General features: G+C 34.4%; 1 protein-coding gene across 1 annotated transcript; it reads left to right on the top strand.

Annotated features, from left to right (window-relative positions):
• The first annotated feature begins 34 nt into the window (after positions 1–34).
• On the top strand, positions 35–19,343 carry LOC134282551 (uncharacterized). The gene is made up of 3 exons (XM_062764953.1): positions 35–199; positions 16,905–16,995; positions 19,306–19,343. The coding sequence occupies exons 1-3, from the start codon at positions 35–37 to the stop codon at positions 19,341–19,343; spliced, it is 294 nt and encodes a 97-aa protein (XP_062620937.1).
• Positions 19,344–21,311: the final 1,968 nt, after the last annotated feature.

Here is a 21,311-nt window from a genome sequence, read left to right as displayed (position 1 = left end):
GAAATCAGAGCACTGCATATATGGTGCCCTAAAGATGGGTACCTCCAAAGCCTTGTATATGATTTGTTTTTTGGTTCTTATGATAGCTTGGGAAGTCCAGTCAAGATTCATCAATTTCAAACCTGGTTATGAATATGTTTACAGTTTTGAAGGTCATTCTACTATTAAAGATCTCGGCAAGTTCATCGTCAAAGCAAAGGTGAGTTAAATTGTTACTTTAGATGCCTTTTGAAATTCTAAAAAGTTAATTAAATAAAATGATTTCGTATTAGATGCTGGTATGTGTTTTTTGTTTTGGGCAGTAATCTTGCAAACATATTTGGCGTTACAACTTATGATGGGATAGTTTAAAATTTCTTTGACAGGTTAAATATAGAATATAGTCGGAAGGGGTTTGGGGTTATATGAATACAGATTTAAGTTTTATTAGATGCAAACGCTTTTGAAATACAGATATATATCCCTAATTCTCTGCCCAAACCTAGTCCGAAATATCTAACGTTTTCCTGGCTTTTTAACGATTTTGATATTTTACGTGCCAGGAAAACGTGTCGTCAGAACCGGCGAAATTACAAAAACTGGAAATTCACCGCCCCCAACCGGAGGCGGCATCCTCATGTTGATTTTCAATACTTGTTAACCGAATTAAAAGTCAAACACACAAGTTATCAATAGTACAATACCTTTAGTACTTAACTCCATCGTTGTTATGGTCCATTTATAAAATATACAGTCCAATGAAATCATTTCATCACACTTACGAGATTGGTCTTCATTTCGTGCATGTTAAAATCTTGTAAGTCCCTATCGTAAAATGAAGTCGTGTTTTCTTTTTGTAGATGTTGGTAAGTATTAGAAGCATGGTACTATTGATAAATTCCGATTTCGGCATTTAGTTCGGTTCACAATTATCGAAATTTATTTCCGTTTGGAGACGGCTAAATTTTCAGTTTTCGTAATTGCACCGGTTCTGACGTTTTCCTTGCGTAAAATAGCAAAAACGTAAAAAAAATTAAACAAAAAAAAAAAAAAAAAAAAAAAAAAAAAAAAAACAGGAAAACGTCAGAACAAGAATGGAGAAGTATTGATGATAGTTCATCCAAGTGCATTAATGTAGATTTTTAAAACAAACATTGGTTTAGTAAATTATCTGCTAAGCTTACCAAAAGATTTGACTTAAAACTATTGGTGATGAATTTCATTATTTTAAGGAATGCAAGTACTTTTCGAATGAAAGAAAAATATTTCTCCAAAAAAGATATTGTAAAAATCCTAACACTTTCAAATTTAATGAACTAATGAACAGTAATAATGTACAAATACAAAAATCATATTATCAAGAAAAAAATTTCAAAACTGTCGTCCTTCTTGAATCCTCCATGTATAATATATATATATATATATATATATATATATATATATATATATATATATATATATATATATATATATATATATATATATATATATATACATATATATATACATAAAACTATAAATGTATAACTGATAACATGTATATGTTTATGTCATTCTTTTCTTTTTTCTTTATATACTTGTCTTAATTTTTTTCACTCTTCACAGTAATTTTTGTTTTTATATGTAAATTTGTACGTCTTGTACGAGTGATCTTGTTTTGAGTGAATAAAGAATTGAATTGAAAGAAGATGGGTGTATTTGGCGTCTGATCTGCAAGATACATTGGTAGGCTGGAATACTTTACAAAATTTAGCTCATACAGTAAAGTTTCATTTAGTTTGTATCTTTAAATTGAAAAACACACAAATAAGGTTTTTAAATCACTGAGAGATTACCAAGAGATAGCTATTTTTTTTTAAATCTTTAAAAATGTGACATTGTGTACCTAAAGACTTATCTCGACGATGTTCTAGTTATGTTTTAGCAAATCAAAACACAAGATCAATAAAATATTTCCAATTCCTATTTCACAGGAACCCAATTAACAAAGATTGCTAAAATTTCATGTCACAGATCAATGAAATTTTCACTTTTCAAGTATGCCATGATTCCTGCGAAATCCTAATGAAAAGCGCCATCATTTTAGACCTATTCTTGGCACTTGTGTCCATCGAGCAGTGAGGGTTCTATATCGTGTCAACGCCCACCATGATACGGATCCTCTTTTTTTAAAGTCTCATCCGAAAGACACATGACTCATTTCTAGTGCCGGGAGCTTGATGATCCCGGGCCTCCCGATCGTTAAGAATACCGTTAGCCATAGTCTACGGTGACAAGTGTCATTGACAAAATAAGTGAAAAGATGATATAACAGTTTATTTGATAGTTCTTAGTGATTTTTTTCCATGTTCAACGCATGAGAGAAACGGGTAGGGTTGCCGACCGACCGCGACATAGGCGTTTGCGCTTTACAAAGCTACGTCAAGTCAGGACTATTCTAATCGCCACTACACTACCTCTGAAACCGCTAAGAAACAGCCTGCTATCATAATTGGGAACTTCACCAAAATACTAAAAGTAATCGATAGCACGCGTTTCGTCTACCAAACATTTTTTTAGTTCTCTTGTGCATACAATTTAGTATGGCTTTAGATTTTCCAGATCGATAAACCCAAAATCGTTTAGTATTAGGGTAATAAGTATGTCAAGGCCCTCTAACAAACGGGGGGACAATCATGTAGACAATTCTAAAAGTACATTAATGGACACTATGCATCTTTGTTATTTTTTTAAAATAATGCGGGATACCCCTCTTCATTTACACACTTCTGTATTCTGCATATCCATGATTTGAAAGCCCCGAATTGGATCCATCAAGTCGCGTCAGTGACTCGGGGTTCCCCTCTATAATCACATGCTTCCGTAATCTGCATATCCATGATCTGAAATCCCCGAATAAGATATATCATTGGATAGATCCGAAGTAGTCTTCAATAACCAGGGGTACCCCCTCAACATTCAAACCCTTCTTGTAATCTACATAAGCTTCGATTTATATCAATGATCTGAAAAGCCCCGAAGTAGCCTTAATGAAGTAGCCTTCATTTGGAATACTGTCCAATGACTGATAAACCACCTCGCGAAGCAATGCAGTCCAAAGATAACATTTCACACTTGAACACTTCTGTAGATGACCAATCCACTCAGACGGTAGAATTTTCACAAAATTATCTGATAAAAGTCACAAATACCTAATCCGTTCTATTAAAAATCTGCACGAACTTACTCCACCTCAGTGGACATCATCCGACACAGAAGCTGACAAACTCGATAACCAGTATTAAGGTCTTTACCTGTTATCAAAGCATGTCCAAAATAATTTAAATAATTCAATATAATTACAAACTCATTAAAAAATTCAATTAAAGATTATATTTAAAAAAGAAAACGTTATCTCTCCTTTCTTTATTAGATGATGACCGCTGTTTTTTTTTTCTGGAAAGTCATATATTATATAGTTTTCATGCTGTTTTATTCAACAATTATGCCCATATGCATCTTGCTTTGTTCAGTGACACACACATCTGTCGCTTGTTCTCTTTGTTTACTTTTTTTTTCATTTTCAACTTGTTTCCTTTATTTTGGTATATACACTTTTGTTTTTGTTTTATTATTATTTTTTCTTCTTTCATTTAGTGGCCACAGTTTATCCAACAAGCATTCAAAAGATTTTGGTATTTTTCATTATTTGCGGCTCTTGCATTCAAATTTCTTCATTTGTTAAAAATTTTTAGCCAATGGCAGGTCACACAGAGTCACAATATCGAGCTGTAATAGGAATTTATTATTAAAAAACTAGATGCTCCGTCAATTCAATGTTATTCTGTATCTTTCATTTTAGAAACGTCATTTCGTATCTATTACTTTCAAAGGTCCAAATGAATAGCAAAGCAGAGTTTGAAAAGCTCCTCCATTCATGATTTTTGTTGTTGTTGAAATTATTCATTTCAAAATTACTGTGCAACAATATATTCAAGAAGTGGTGTAAATCAGATGTGGATACTTAAATATTCCAAGGAACCTTCAGACAATTTGAAATCACAAAATTTTACCAAAATTAACAGCTTATTAACCAACGAACTTTTCAACCTTATACACAACCATTCCCCACGATAAATTAACGTGCAGGCTTTTTTTTTATATCATTGACAGTTGCTTTTTCAATAAAAATGGAACTCGTTAGTTGCCTTACTTTGTCATTGGTCATTTGCAAAATTACTTTGTTAAGAACATTCTGATTATACAAACAAGTACTCTGAAGAAGCAGAATTTGTTCAAAATTTTTTAAGTGAAAAGAAGAAAATATTTGCTGTGGCCATCAACTCGACATTTAGATAATCGACGACGTATTGTCAATTAACAATTATAGTTATTTCCATTCTTATGTCGACACAATATACCCTAGTGAGCTTGAAATGAAAGATACCACAGAGTCTGACACATCTGTTTCATATTTGAATCTTCCTAGAAAAAAACGTTAATGGTCATCTAACAACAAAGATTTATGATAAACGTGATGACTATAACTTTTCAATCGTCAACTTCCCTTACTTATGCAGCAAGATGTCCATACATGTACAGACGGGGTTTATATCTCTCAGTTGAGTCGATACGGAAGAACATGTTCTAAGTATGTACAATTTATAAAACGATGTAAATTATTGACAAAATGTTGATGAAACAAGAATATCAGCAGTCTCGTTTAAAGTCATCACTTCGTAAGTTCTCTGGTCGATATAATGACCTTTTCAGCGAATACAATTTATCATTGAGTCAAATGCTGACTAACTTTTTTCATACTGATTGTTGTGCCATTGTTTATCCTCTGAGTTGTCCATGGATTTTTCCGTTATTTCTCGATCATGACAAGGAGCACACGGCGGGTGTGACCGGTCGGCAGAGGATGCTCACTCGTCCATGGCACCTGATCCCACCTCTGATGTACACTTTGTACACGGTCGATATGCTTTTCTGTGAAGATGATGTATCTGTGGATCGACCCCATGAAAGTGCTTTATTTGTATAATATATATATAGTAATGCTAGGTGAGAAGTCCCGTAGGTTGAGAGTCCAACCCCGGTCTGGGGCGGAAGTGGGTATCCTTATAAAAGTGAATATCTGTGTGGCTTTATATATCAACATTTCTTCAATAAGGGCAGTTATGTTAGTTTGTGAGTTGTTGTAAATAGAGCTTTATAAATAAGATTTATTTCATTACAAAATGTATTGGGAACGATTTTCTGATAAAATTAATGTCCAAATAACTGTATCTCACTTCCATTCTCATTGACCGTGTAGTGTAGGGAAACGGCAATATAATTCCATCGCGGCATTGAAATCAAGGGTTTTTTTCTTACTTGCCTAGATAGCCGAGCTGTCTAGCGCCTTGTTCCTGTAATGCTAGGAGACAGATTGATGTTGATGTCCATGGCATATTATACTAACTAGACAGTGATTCCTTATATTTCCATTTCATTGTGAAATAAAATTGTAGATTCAGACTTTAAAAAGAAGACTAATCGATTTAAGTTACACGAGGACTCCTATCAAACACAAAGGCAGCCGCAAGAGTCAGACACAGAGATAGATGCGCACGAGATTTGCGTGCACATTAGGCCTCCTTAGCTCCTGATCTATCGACCTGCCCAATTTACATTCCGGCAGAATTATCATGAAATAAACTCCCTAAATTTCAAAGAGTTAAAACAGAGAAAAAAAATAGAAATGGAAATATTTACCTAACCTACTATATAATTTCTGATATGATAAAGACACGTCGACAAAAGTTTGCATTTATATTTCTTATGTTGTCATGCATGCCCTAAAAATGTTGATGTATACATGAAATGTTTGGTAAAAACAAATAGGATGACTTAAAGGTTTGAATGTAACACATAATTCAGTATTATATAGCTGAAAAGTATGGGAAATTAATTATGACGGCATAATGGATTAGTTCAGCCATGCAACAGTTCATTCTGTGACCGGGTTACAGTTTTGACTGTTGCATGGTATGCGAAAGACATTAAAATGAATCAGGAAACAGTTCAAAATGCCTAATAAAAGGAGAATATATGATAAGAGCCAACTTTGGCCCCCTAAAAATCAACATTTTAGAATGACATTCAGATATGTTTTATTTATATTTATTTTGTAGAAGAGATTATATTAGAAATATTTCCAATATATTTTTTACATTTTTATGCACTCACTAGCTGTAAATGGCATGAGAAATAATGCTATTTTTGCTATCTAACAAAAAAGCCAAAAATATCCCTTTTTCGTGATGTTTTTTTCTTATGGGAAACATAGAGCGCAGTATAGAACATCCATAATTTTTCTGTCACTAATTAGTATTGAATAGATACATCTTTGGTAAAAATATAAATCTTGTTCTAGGCTGCGCTCTATATTTTCTGAAAGAAAAACTGCTTGAAAATAAGCAGTTTTATACAAAATATGCTACAATGAAGCGCATTGAAGTGGTAAAATTTTCCATTTGGATGAAACGTTCTGAGTCATGCTTTGATCGTCAATTATAACATAACGACACGCCAATTTCTTTGGAAACGAGAAAGAAATATTCGTAATGTTTTAAGGCACCCCACTTTCCGCGACAAACAACATGAGTTACACTAAATTGAAGATTTTTAAATAATAAAAAAACTACATAGAGAGTCTCCGCTTTTGTAAAACACGCATTGCAACGAATTTGTACATAATTATGATTTTATCATGTTTATTGGAGTTAGCATAACACATGTATCGGTCGAACACGTGCTTACTTGGTGTTTATGCAGACCGTCAATTTGATTGGCTACTATATATATGGAATACCTGTTCTACAGGATTTGACCGGTTTTTCCTTTCTAAAGAAATGGGCGTGTCTTAAGATAGCTCAAAACGTTCCATCCAAACGGAAAATTTTACCACTTCAATGCGCTTCATTGTAAAATGGCGGAAAACGTGATTTTTATGATGTCATATTTTCTAAAATAACGGCATTTTGATCAAAATGAAAATGACCAATAAAGGTCGCATATATAGCTGTACAAATTAAAGCTATATATAAAGTAAAATTCAGATATCCATTTTAAGGGGCCAATTGAGACACTTACCATATATCGCTCAAATAAGGTTAGGTAATAATGTGCTCTATGTTAAAGAGTGGATTTATTCAACATCTATCATCGGTGTTTTGTTTGATCATATATCATTCTTTGAAGGAAAATAAATCATGTCTTATATGCACAGTAAACATTCAGATGTAAGGAAAGTAAACATAGATTTCCTGCTGGTGGTTTATTACATTTCTCTTGTCCAATAAATTGTACACGTTCTACTACTTCTTATCAAATCTACAAACTGGGCCTGTCACATTCTGTGAATTACGTCTCTGATATCTGTCAAGTACAAATGAATTGTTATCGTATATTAAGGTATTCCAAATCAATCAAAAAGATTTGATAGAGACCCTGGTGGTTACCCGGTGAAATTTAAGATTGAATGATCGATGTTAAACCTTTTCAAAATCTTGTTTACACCTGTTCAAAAATATTGCGTAGTATTGAAAAAAAAATTATACAATACAAGATGAATTATTAACTCACTTGTTTATTTTAACCAATTTATTGGTCGAATTCTAGCTTATTATACAAACTGATAAGCAGAAAGCATAATATGTCAAGTATACTTATGTGACAAATAATCTCATCACTTGAACTCTGATACCGTATGTACAAGGAAGTAAATTTGGTTGCTAGAAGCCTTAAAGTATTTGTAAAGAAAATACGTTCCATTTGATGAGTCCATAAACCAGGTTATTTTTTTTTTTAAGTTGGATAATGATTTGCATTTAAAAATTCATTTAAAAGGTCTTTGAACCGTTTTGAAAGTAAATTTTTAAAAAATGCGTTCAATCACACATAGTAAATGAAATTTTTGCTGTATTTTCTTTACTAAATCAACTTAAAAAATCGATTTGAATGCCATATTCGAATAGAGTGACGTGATGCAACAGAAATAAAATTAAATGCGATGGTTTTGTGCTGAAATTTTATGAATTTTTCTACTGGTCCAAGACTGCACCACACAATAAAATTTAATGGCCATTTGATTCAATGCAATAGTGTGAAATAAACAGATTTTTTTTGGTAATAATTATATTCTTTGATACTGCTAATTATAACGACGATTATTGCCGAGATCAAAGTAATCCCTCGAACATTCTCCAATAAATCACGAACTTCATAAAAAAAATTTAGATCAGAAACCCGTATCAAACCTTCACATTCTGAAATGAATACATGTTTCTGACTCTAGAATGAAATACTTTTTAGACTACATCGATCCGCGATGTGTTAAAAGAAAAATAAGTAACGTCAGGTGCATGTGTGCACATGCCCTAATTCGTTTCTTTTTAGAGGAAACTATCAGCCGTATTTTAGAGCTCTCAGAAGAATAGAAATAAAGTCCGCGTTTTCGTGAATGTTTCAGGATAACCTCTCTGGTCTCTATGTTGTTTGAAATGAAACGATGAAACAATGAAACAAACCGTTTGAAATATTCACGAAAACGCGGACTTTTTTTTCTTAAATAGACCTTGACCTCAAGACATTTGATGTTCCTGAATGAACATGTTAATTATTATTCAATATATAGTTATTAAAATTATACATTAAATTTTTTCAATTCAAATAATATAAAACTAACTACAACATATTGTTGTTATGTAGAAAACACCAACTTTTGGGCCGTTAATAAATTATTAAACGAAGTATCGACTTGTGTATTTCTACCGATTATATTTGGTGAAGAATCTCAAGGGTAGCTTACCCAGGGCTACTGCATATATTTGTATTAGTTAGGTAGCACCTCATACAGTCAAGCAAATTTGCTATCCTTCGTAATCGAATTTCCATCACCATGGACATTTTTTCATTTGTTCATGCGTGGATGCGAACAGCCCAACCGCGCTTCACCTTGCAACACAATGTGGACGCTTTGGATTAAGGCACGTAAAGACCGTATGCAACGCAAGGACAACAACATATTTCAAGTGTGGAGGAAGACACTATACGGATGTGTAGGACACGGAACCCCCAAACCATCTTCGCTGTCTCATCTATACCGACACGTACCATCGAAACACAGACTGACGAAACACGTACAGTGTAAAGGAAATCAAAGAGGAGGCAAACCAGAGACAGAGAAAAAAATAATAATAACATTTCGGACAACCCGCAAAGAAAAAAATGCCTTTCTCAACAATAAGTTGATATTCACTCTGAAAGTTTGGAATCTTCAGTTGAAAAATTCTGGGATCAGTAAGCATCCAACAAACCGTTCTATCGAAACAAATGGTTTCGTGAGCGGCGTCTCTAAAGCAGTTTCTAGAAAAAAGACAAGACTATCAAAGAGTTCAGAGAAAAACTTTCAGCTGTAGAAAAGGACCCCGAGGAATCGAAAAAGGCGATAAATGAATTTCAGAACGACACCAAAGAGAATCAGGAAGAGATTAATGCACTCCTGAAATACAAAGAGTTTCATTCCTCAAGGAAAGCAATACAATGGATCGCCCCCTGGAGCCAGGAAACAGTATCCAAAGAATTTCAATATTGTCAGAAGTATGCCTGACAACACTTAACCATCTTGGAAACATGAGGACGTGTTTCGGGGGGCAAAGGGGTACTGTGACCGTGTTTAATGAACAGATTTTTGAGTAACATATTCTTTGATACTGCTAATTACATGTTTAACATAATAAACTGCAAGACATTTGATGAACATGTTAATTATCATTTATCTATATTTACTATGCCAGTTATGTCCTTCTGCTTAGAGTTACTCATCATTTTAATTGTCTATTTCATTGTAATTACAATTAAATTGGTTGTTTTACACAAGATCTTCTGTTGGAAACTACCTTGCTGCACTGTCCACGCCGACAGAAAAACGCCAAGTTTTGGATCGTTATAATAAATTATTAAACGAAGTACCGACTTGTGTATTTTCTACCGGTAACAATCTCTATAGGTTATGTTGACCTTAAAGAGTATTTCACTTCGTGCTCAGTCGAAATAATTTTTCTGAGGTCAAGTGAATTTATCTCTTAGATGAAAAACAGCATTCAAAATAAAAGTTTTCCTGTCATTCTTGTCATTTGGAGACAAACAAATTAATTGAAGACTTTAAAATAATATTAAGTATACACAGCGGAAAACATACATCAAGACCCGTTTTAACTGCACGTTTTTCCAATGAGATGTTTTGCTCTAATATTTGAATAGACTAATGCAAAATAAAAATCTTCTTATATTTAAGTACATCTTTCGAAATAAAAGATTTAAATGGAACTGTTTGACTTTCTTTTTTTCTTTAAATATATATATAAACTCCCCTTGCCATTGCAGCGATGTTGATTGATTGGCCTGTTTATTACCAACTGTCACCGATACAAAATACGTTTTCACTTGTCGTTTTTTAATGAAATTGGACTGAAGTGTTTTCATTACCAAAACAATTGCATGGTAACCCTGAAAAAGATACCAATCTTTTCGAAGACAAAACATTCAGTAAGCAGGTGGAAACGTGAAGTCATTTAGTTGATTATTCGTTATAACATGTAAACAAGAGGCCCATGGGCCACATCGCTCACCTGAGAAGCTTTGACAATTCTGTCCTTTACTAGATTTACCCCTTGTAATACGTATTGTGACCCCTACCTACCCCACTGATCATAATTTAGACAATTTGAGATCTACACTACCCCAGGATGCTTCCATACAAGTTTCAGCTTTTCTGGCCCAGTTGCTATTAAGAAGAAGATTTTCAAAGATTTTTCCTATATATTTCTATGTAAAACTTTGATTCCCCATTGTGGCCCCGCCCAATCCCCGGGGGTCATGATTTGTATAATCTAAAATCTTCACTATCCCAGGGTGCTTCCACATAAGTTTCAGCTTTTCTGGCACAATGGTTCTTGAGAAGAAGATTTTCAAAGATGTTTCCTATATATTTCTATGTAAAACTTTGATTCCCCATTGTGGCCCCGCCCAACCCCCCGGGGTCATGATTTGTAAAATTTTAAATCTTCACTATCCCAGGATGCTTCCACATAAGTTTCAGCTTTTCTGGCACAGTGGTTCTTGAGAAGTAGATTTTTCAAAGATTTTTCCTATATATTTCTATGTAAAACTTTGATTCCCCATTGTGGCCCCGACCAATCCCCGTGGGTTATGATTTGAACATTTTAGAATCTACACTACCCCAGGATGCTTCCATATAAGTTTCAGCTTTTCTGGCACAGTGGTTCTTGAGAAGAAGATTTTCAAAGATTTTTCCTATATATTTCTATGTAAAACTTTGATTCCCCATTGTGGCCCCGCCCAATCCCCGGGGGTTATGATTTGAACAATTTAGAATCTACACTACCCTAGGATGTTTCCGAATAAGTTTCAGCTTTTCTGGCACAGTGGTTCTTGAGAAGAAGATTTTTAAAGATTTTTCCTATATATTTCTATGTAAAACTTTGATTCCCCATTGTGGCCCCGCCCAATCCCCGGGGGTCATGATTTGTATAATCTAAAATCTTCACTATCCCAGGGTACTTCCACATAAGTTTCAGCTTTTCTGGCACAATGGTTCTTGAGAAGAAGATTTTCAAAGATGTTTCCTATATATTTCTATGTAAAACTTTGATTCCCCATTGTGGCCCCGCCCAACCCCCCGGGTCATGATTTGTAAAATTTTAAATCTTCACTATCCCAGGATGCCTCCACATAAGTTTCAGCTTTTCTGGCACAGTGGTTCTTGAGAAGTAGATTTTTCAAAGATTTTTCCTATATATTTCTATGTAAAACTTTGATTCCCCATTGTGGCCCCGACCAATCCCCGTGGGTTATGATTTGAACATATTATAATCTACACTACCCCAGGATGCTTCCATATAAGTTTCAGCTTTTCTGGCACAGTGGTTCTTGAGAAGAAGATTTTCAAAGATTTTTCCTATATATTTCTATGTAAAACTTTGATTCCCCATTGTGGCCCCGCCCAATCCCCGGAGGTTATGATTTGAACAATTTAGAATCTACACTACCCTAGGATGTTTCCGAATAAGTTTCTGCTTTTCTGGCACAGTGGTTCTTGAGAAGAAGATTTTCAAAGATTTTTCCTATATATTTCTATGTAAAACTTTGATTCCCCATTGTGGCCCCGCCCAATCCCCGGGGGTCATGATTTGTATAATCTAAAATCTTCACTATCCCAGGGTACTTCCACATAAGTTTCAGCTTTTCTGGCACAATGGTTCTTGAGAAGAAGATTTTCAAAGATGTTTCCTATATATTTCTATGTAAAACTTTGATTCCCCATATGTGGCCCCGCCCAACCCCCCGGGGTCATGATTTGTAAAATTTTAAATCTTCACTATCCCAGGATGCTTCCACATAAGTTTCAGCTTTTCTGGCACAGTGGTTCTTGAGAAGTAGATTTTTCAAAGATTTTTCCTATATATTTCTATGTAAAACTTTGATTCCCCATTGTGGCCCCGACCAATCCCCGTGGGTTATGATTTGAACATTTTAGAATCTACACTACCCCAGGATGCTTCCATATAAGTTTCAGCTTTTCTGGCACAGTGGTTCTTGAGAAGAAGATTTTCAAAGATTTTTCCTATATATTTCTATGTAAAACTTTGATTCCCCATTGTGGCCCCGCCCAATCCCCGGGGGTTATGATTTGAACAATTTAGAATCTACACTACCCTAGGATGTTTCCGAATAAGTTTCAGCTTTTCTGGCTCAGTGGTTCTTGAGAAGAAGATTTTCAAAGATTTTTCCTATATATTTCTATGTAAAACTTTGATTCCCCATTGTGGCCCCGCCCAATCCCCGGGGGTTATGATTTGAACAATTTAGAATCTACATTACCCCAGGATGCTTCCACATAAGTTTCAGCTTTTCTGGCCCAGTGGTTCTTGGGAAGAAGATTTTTTAATGACCCCACCCTATTTTTGTCTTTTCTTGATTATCTCCCCTTGCGAGGGGATATGTCCCTTCATTTTAACAATTTAAATTCCCCTTTACCCAAGGATGCTTTGTACCAAGTTTGGTCAAAATTGGCCCAGTGGTTCTTGAGAAGAAGTCGAAAATGTGAAAAGTTTACGGACGGACAGACGGACAGACGGACGGACGGACGACGGACACAATGAGATCAGAAAAGCTCACTTGAGCCTTCGGCTCAGGTGAGCTAAAAAGGCGGAATGACTCCAGTCTATATATCTAGAACTTTGCATTCCTTCTCTAAGCCTCTGTTCAGTTTGGATTGTGGTGAATAACCATGCACTACTTCGTATTCTCCTACTTGTGCTCTTAAAAGTTCACACGGTCCTAAATGGCGCATTGACTTCCTTGGTCTTAAGGATGGTATTTGACTCTTCGAGATTTACCGTTTCCTCCAAGTACTGTTTTAACTATCTCTACGAGACATTTTCAATTGTCTTGATTCCCTTATATTCTGTACCTGCGATCTGTAGAGGGACTATAAACCGTTTGTACCAGCGATTTGCTCTCAGAAAAAACATCTTCTTTCAGTACAAGTTTAAAACCCTACTTTAGGTAATTGATTATCCAATATATAAATATTGCATGTAGATGAGTGTAACATTGAAAATTTTCACCCCAAGAAAACCATTGTCAACCGAGGCGCAGCCGAGGTTGACAATGGTTTTTGAGGGGTGAAAATTTTCAATGTTACACTCAACTACATGCAATATTTATTATATTATACTGAATGTTTTATACAAATACATATGACAGTGAACCGTGCGCGCATAAATTCCGCGCAGTCGCTATTTTTTGGAATACCACCCGTCGTCAAGCAATGTTGACTGTTGCTACGCAGGAGGGCGTGGCTTCATAAATCAGCGGGTAGTAGTGTTTTTTATCAAATGTTTCTCGACGAATCAGATTCAAGTAATTTATATGAAAGTATAATATTTTGTTTTACTACATTATCTATCAAATTCCTCGGGTTCATATAGCAGCCAAAGAGGTTTTTTTTTTTTGAAGACCTCTGTAATTATAGCCTTTGTTAGGAAAAAAATGGCAGGTCCTTTTGAAGAATGTCGTCGAAGTTTCTAAGGACGATGCAAAACAGATGATGAAGAAATGCAATGAATTCTGAAAACTAAACCATTAAGCACACCTTTGAATTTGTGTTTGTTTAAGTTTTTGATATTTCTACATTGAATTTTAATTGATTTGTGGAGGCAGTTAGCAAGCAAAATGAATACTTCGAGGTATCGCAGCACTCCTCTAAATTTCTATATCTTTAATGGAACACAATCAGCTATAGGGCTTAAGCGGTGCCTGGAATGACAAGTTGCGTTCAAATTTCTCCATGAAAATATTAGCATAAGATAGGGCTATTTATTGCCCATAGTTGAGTCATTGACTGAACTCCATCAAACCTAAATTACTTCACTTAAGGAGTTTGTCAAGGAACCCAGTATAAGAGCTTTGATCTAATGTCTCAGACTTCTCTACAGACCACAATGCCCTCTTTGTGTGGAATGTTGTCTACATTGATGATACGTACGTTCGAAGTCAAGGGGAAGGGCATTATTTGGAGCTCAGTTGGGGACTTTTGTAAATAGTAAATAAAACATGTTTGAAATTAGTTAGGATGTTGTTAGTGAGCGGCCACTAACTAGGGGCACTGACTTAATTCTTACGTGTTTCGATATAGTTTTTTATGATTTTGTAATAAATTTATTTTCCGACGTGGCGAACAAGAGGTGCAATCGAACAAGATAGAAGCTACGCGCAATTTCAGAAAGCAGGTGGGGATATTTTGTCTTTGAATTTATTATGATGACAACAATCATTATGCACATTGGAACTTACAAATAAGAATATTTTTGTCAGCAAAAGAAAAAAAAAACAGAGGGAGAGAGAGAGAGTTAAATCAGCTAACATTATGTTCAAGTTTACTAGAAGTCCGAGATAAAATTATTTCCGTTTAAATTCTAGCTAATGGGGCACAATGATTTATTGAGACCTTTAAAGTCTACTTACTTGACAAATAAACTTATCACTTAAATTGCAATATATATCAAGAAGGAAGTAAATTTGGTTGCCGGAAGCCTTAAAGCTATTGGACAAAAATTCATATAAACTTATAGATAAATCAAGATATTTTTTGTTGAAAGTGGGTTAGAGATTTGTTTTCAATCTATTAATTAACAAGTACTTGAAACTGAAACTAAAATAAACAAAAGTACAAAACGACATAGACATTTTGAATTCTACCAATGTTAATCAGCGAATGTCAATAGGCCAAGACGAGACGTTTTGTGATATACGAGGGGTGATCAAAAAGTTAGGAAATTCAAATTTCAAATTTTTGTATATATATGACATGTCCTTTATTAATCAATTTGATATGAAAGATCGCCCACTTACAATTAGAAGAATAGTTGAATATCTTAAGCTTTTCTGATAGTATTGTCTTATTCACGATCCATTTTTTTTTTTTGCTTTCAAAAACTTTTTGATCACATTTTAACAGTGAAAATACAAATCCACAATAATTACTGTATACAATTCACTTATAATGATTATAATGTTTCAAACTAAAATTCATATACCAGTATTAGAATAGATATATTCATTTTCTTTAAAACATGATGTTAACACCTCTACCAACCGCGTAAGTTTGGCTAAAATCGTCAAATCTAAGGAAGCTTCTAGTCCTGCATAAGTATGGTCTTAGAGACTTATAATTCGATATTCACAGATGTTATTGTGAATAAGATCGGGCAGCAGGCTCAGCCTATTTTAGCCCTCTCCCTACATTGCTATTTACTTGTGTGTAGACTATGTAGACTATGTACATTGTATATCACAGAGTGATCTAAAAATAATGTCATGTTGATGAATTTATAATGAGCTGAACAAATACACGTACAAGCTTTGAAAAAAAAAAATTATTGCCTCATTTGAAGCTGAAATTAAATTCCTTTGAAGCTCATTCCGTAGTCCTCAAGTCGACGGTTCCAGAGACATCAAATATTTAGTCTCCGTTTACTTGAAAAAAGGCCTAGATGACATAGGTCTCGGGCTGTTGTCGTTAAATGTTTCACAAAAGTCTTAAACAGAATTAAATTTGTTTAGGCCAGTCAGATGCGGTATAAAGTGAGGAGTCCTGTTTCCAAATTTATACCCGGTAATCATGGTTTTCAAAGAATAATTGACGATGGCAATATACACATGCACCCTTTGCAGAGTTGCTTTTTTACACAATTCGGAATGCAACTGCATATCAATATGCACGTGAAGATGAGTGTGAGGGAGGGTGTATGAGGGAGATGGTGTGTGTGTGAGGTGGGGATGGGGGTGTCCCCCTTTCCCCCAAAATGTAGTAAGAAACTATTCACTAAAAGGGTGGGTGTCCTCCCCCTTCTTGTCGGGAATAAAGGGTTGGTGCGGGTGGGTGCCCTCTCCCTTCTTGTCGGGAAAAATGGACCCCTTACGAAATAGGATTTTCGAGGTTGAATGATATATATATTCAGGTAATTTGCGATTTTTTCTGCTCTCCCCTTTAAAAAAAAGTGCTCCGAATCTGGTCTTATTTTCCTATAGCATCTGTGTGCGACCCTCGATCTTTCTTTTAACTCGACACTTTTTATTTTAATGCAAAATTGTGCACCCCAAAGATGGATATTCTGTTTTGCATACGATAGACGAAAAAAAGTACCTATATGTGTATATGACTGAGTGTCACAATGGCCTGTGTACTTAGTGAATTATAAAACATTGAGCATAAATATTCATAAAAAGAGTGAAAAAAAAATCAAACCCCATTCATTATGAAATGTACAATCACCAATTTTTAATTATGAACTTTTTTGTTTATGTTAAAGGTCAGTTATACAAACATCCAGACCTTCTATCGTGGACAGGAGCTGTTACTAAAAGTACATACATTTAACATTGCTCCAGAAAATGATCCAAGTGAGTACTGTTTATTTCCCCTCCCCGCCAAAAAAAATCAATAAATATTTTTAAAAAATAATAAAAATGCCGAGGTAAGGTATATATTTAGTAATTTGTTTAAGGTAAGTCACTCCTCAAATTTTTTATATCAAGGATTTTTTGAGAAGTATATTTTGGATAAGTACTCATAAAGTGTGACTCAAAATCGCAGAGAAAATAGGGGGTCAGTGTGCATCGTACTGATGTATGGTACATTTAAGTTGACCTTTTTGCACTTAAATTTTAACCCTTTAGTTTATTACTTTTATACAATTATCTCTTATTATATTTTATCAGCTGTAACCATGGCAATAAATTTATTCTTAATTTACATAAAATAGTTTTATCATTGATCAAATCTTGCAAATTAATGCGCGTAAATAATTATGTGACCTTTTTGCACTAAAATATAACATATTTTTTGGGTTAGAAGCAGGCTCAGCCTGTTTTAGCCCGTAGAATAAATAGGCAATATAATATTTTCATATATCAAGCTTTGTATGACTTAAGTGCTGATCAGTCATAAGTATCGAGTAGTTTAAAATAATGAAAGATAAAGTTGGGGTCAGTGATGTTAATTTTGAAATATTGGACAAAATATGTGATTTTGAGGCGAAAAATGGTGTAAATTTTATCTTGACTTCTTTGATATATCTCCAATTTTTGGCAAAGTTTGTTGAAGGAAGATGTAAAACTTGTTCTAAAAATATAGATTAAGACCTTATCAAGTATTCCTATCAATATCATAACGGAAAATATTCTCCGAGTAAAAGTATGTGAAGCTAAAGTTTCAATACATTAAATTTAATAAATGTGCAGATTTGCAGAAATTTCTGCTAAATATCCTTCCACCACGAAAAATAGTCCCTAATAAATCTTGCTTCTTTGAAGATTTTTGAGCAGTTTTTTCTTTGATTGTTGAAAAATATACATTGTTGAATATAATTATTTTACAAAAATTGAATTTTAATAAATATTTTTGAAGTTAGAGGTTCTGCGTGAACTTCTCTAAAAAGCTGATGAGTGACTTACCTTAATTGTGTATTAGCTGGAGTGAGCCGAAGGCAAAATGACTTTTTCTGATCGAAGTGTCCCCTGTTTGTCAATCTGTCCGTTCTTGTATCTTTAAACTGTCACACTTTTTACTTCTTCTCAAAAACCACTGAACCAATTTCAATAAAACTTGCTCAAAAGCATTTTATGTTAAAGAAAATTCTAGTTTCTCAAGAAATTGTTCATAATTAGGTAGGGATATATTTTTATTAAAAGAAAAATAAGTAACGTCAGGTGCCTGTGTAAATTTTGTATTTACTGCCACAATGTATATTCAAAATTTACAACATGACAGCAGTCAGTATAGTGTGGGCCCAAAACCTGAAAGAAGGGATAATGATCCCTTCTTTTCTCTAGCCAAAGTGTTCAGGTCACTGGTGAGCGACTGGCCAATGGGCCTCTTGTCATCGGCCGCTGAGCTGTGAGCTCTGCGGCCGATCTATTTGTGGTTTTGTTAGAAGGTGCATGCTCATGGGGAAATGAGATGTTATCTTTTATAAGTTCAGTAAAATTATTCTTAAATGATAGTGTGTAACATCATGAATTAAATATTTTAAGAACTTGCTTTAAAAAAGGTTGCAATATTGTTGTGTATTAATGGAAAATATTAAAACTAATTATCCAGAAAAATAATTATAATCAGATTAGAAATGTTAGTTCTTAAGCAAAACCCCTTCACAAGTATCGTCATTCCGCCCTATGTGTTGTGTACAGAGTTGAAATAGCAAATTGATCACACTCGTGAAACGTACACAGTTTTTGTAAACAGGGCACGAGCTCTGTTATTACTGATGTTTACGTTTCACCGGGTGCGTTCAATTGTTTAAGTCTGCTCACCACAACAGCACGGACTGACAATATACTGTGTGTATATTTTGCTTTTGAACAGTTTCTACTCTGAATTTTCTGGATTATAGCTTTAATATTTTTCATTTATACACAACAAGATTGCCACTTTTACCAAGCATTAAAAATAAAATAAAAATTTGTGATACTGCAAGGATGTGTAAACCAAACCCGTCTAAAAAATTGAAGATTTTAAATAACACAGTCTGAAAAACTATATACATGTAATGATAAATTGATCACTATTTCAGCTTTTAGTATCTTGTGCTTTCCTTTAATAGACACTTTTAAAATTGCATGTGAACATGGTGAAAGTACTTTTGGAAATGCTAAGTTTTGTTTGCGGCCGATTTGATGCTTTGCATTAATTTTACTTATTATATTTTGCAGACGTGAAAGGAGGAGATCTTGATTTCTCGAAATGGTAAGTTCGGGATCGATATACAATAAATGTATAAAACCTGTATCTGCTGCTGAAGAGGGAGGTTCAAAATAGAATCGTCGAAGTGTTTACCCTAGGAAAGTGAGAATATGTATACATTATTTTATGTAATCATTGAATTTATTTATTTGAAACATTGATTCAAAACTCAAATTGAAAATCCTTCTTTTCTGATATACAGATGATTTGTTGTCACTCAGATCTAGCGATACCTCTGCACTCAATCGCAGTGACATCTTATCTGTTCCGTTTTCAATAAACATATAAATGTGGCTTTTTTTTCAAAACAAAATTCTTTGAATCTTATGCATTGAACACTGTTGAACATTAATGTTTCCATATTTCTTATTTTTTCTGTAGTTTTTTTCTTTTATCTCAGGGGCTGACAAATCGATTTTTAGACACAGTGGCTGCCAGCCGCTTGTCCAAGGGCGAGTGCATAATCAAAATTCACTTGCCCTACCTAACTTTTTGCTTGTCCCACCATCTTGACTATAAAATAATACTGTATATATTTATTTATATTTCAAAGATTAGGAAGAAAAATACTGTGTAGATTATGCAAGCCCCTGCCCTGTGTCTAGCTTTTATCTCTATGACTTAGATATTTTAAAAGTCAATTGCCCAAGAGCAAGTGTTTGATAAAATTTCACATGCCCACCCTTTATAAATGACTAGCCCTGGGTGTTGGACAATGGGAAAATTTGTCATCCCCTTCTATCTATAACCATGCTCACAGGTCCAGTATGTCAGATCGGTACATTTGCCAGAGCACTAGACCAGGTTTGACGTTAACATTTATAAGTACTAGACCTAGAGCAGTCGGGCTACTTTCCATAATTTTTCCTAGCCCTAGTAATAAAATCACTAGTCCTGACCATGCTTGCAAATCTACACCTAGAGTATCGATATATGTACTGTTTATGCATATTTTACTAGTCTGTAAGAGCTTATAGGCCTACCTGTAAATATGATGGTAATCACTAATGTGTCATTAGTCTGTTTGAAAACAGTTTTTCAAAGTGTTTCTCCATCCTGAAATTAAGTGACTTTGGTCTTATGCCAGTAAAACTTGTTACACAATTAGACCATTTATAATTTACAGTATTCTATCTCTTTTTTTTATTTTGACAGAATGTTTTATATTTTCTAAAAATAGATCACATTCTGTGAAATTCTCTAGTCAATAAGTACAACCTAGAAGAGCTATTTTATCTGAGACTTGATTTTCTTATTTTCAAAATACAGGTTTTCTTTTGTGATATCACAACAAGGAGTAATAACTCATGTATACCACCCTTCGGGAGAAGACTCTGATGTCATTGCTTCAAAAAAGGGATTTGCTGCTTTGTTTGCATCACGCTTGCATGTGGAAGGAGATGTAAATATACCTTTTTCTAGTTTAGGCTATTTCATGCTCTTTTTCCCCTTATGTTTAGCTCCTGTGGGCAGACTGGGTTTTGGGGTAACCAAATGAAAATTTAAGAAATAACATAAAAGAGTTTCTGACTTAAAAAATCTACAATGTATTATGATTGACATATTCTTAATTTTTATGAAGCACTGTTGTCCCATATGATTGACAGTTCAAATTAAAGATCACTGTTAGAAAAATAGACCTTTCCAAGGCTCAAGTTCTCCCAAAATTTCCCTTAAAGTTAGATTGGTTGATTGACTTGTATTGTTTATTGCCCCTCTCAAGAATTTTTCACTTATATGGAGACTCCACCAATTGCTTGTGGAGAGCTACATACTTTGTTCTAAACTTGGCACTCGGTGCCACTGAGCAGTGAGGGATCTTTCTCGGAACTTGGTTTATATGGTCTCTTTCGAAGGACTGGTCTCCACATTCCATAGTGGGATTCAAACCTGTGACGTAAGGATCAACTCATTACTTTGCGACTCTAGAGCAGACGCTCTAACCACTGCACAACCTGGGTGACCCTTAATCAGT

This window comes from Saccostrea cucullata, unplaced genomic scaffold, assembly GCF_032062105.1.
Source record: "Saccostrea cucullata isolate Sc308-1 unplaced genomic scaffold, CSIRO_AGI_Scuc_v1 ctg297, whole genome shotgun sequence".
NCBI lineage: Eukaryota > Metazoa > Mollusca > Bivalvia > Ostreida > Ostreidae > Saccostrea > Saccostrea cuccullata.
This window is presented reverse-complemented; position numbering and strand designations above follow the sequence as displayed.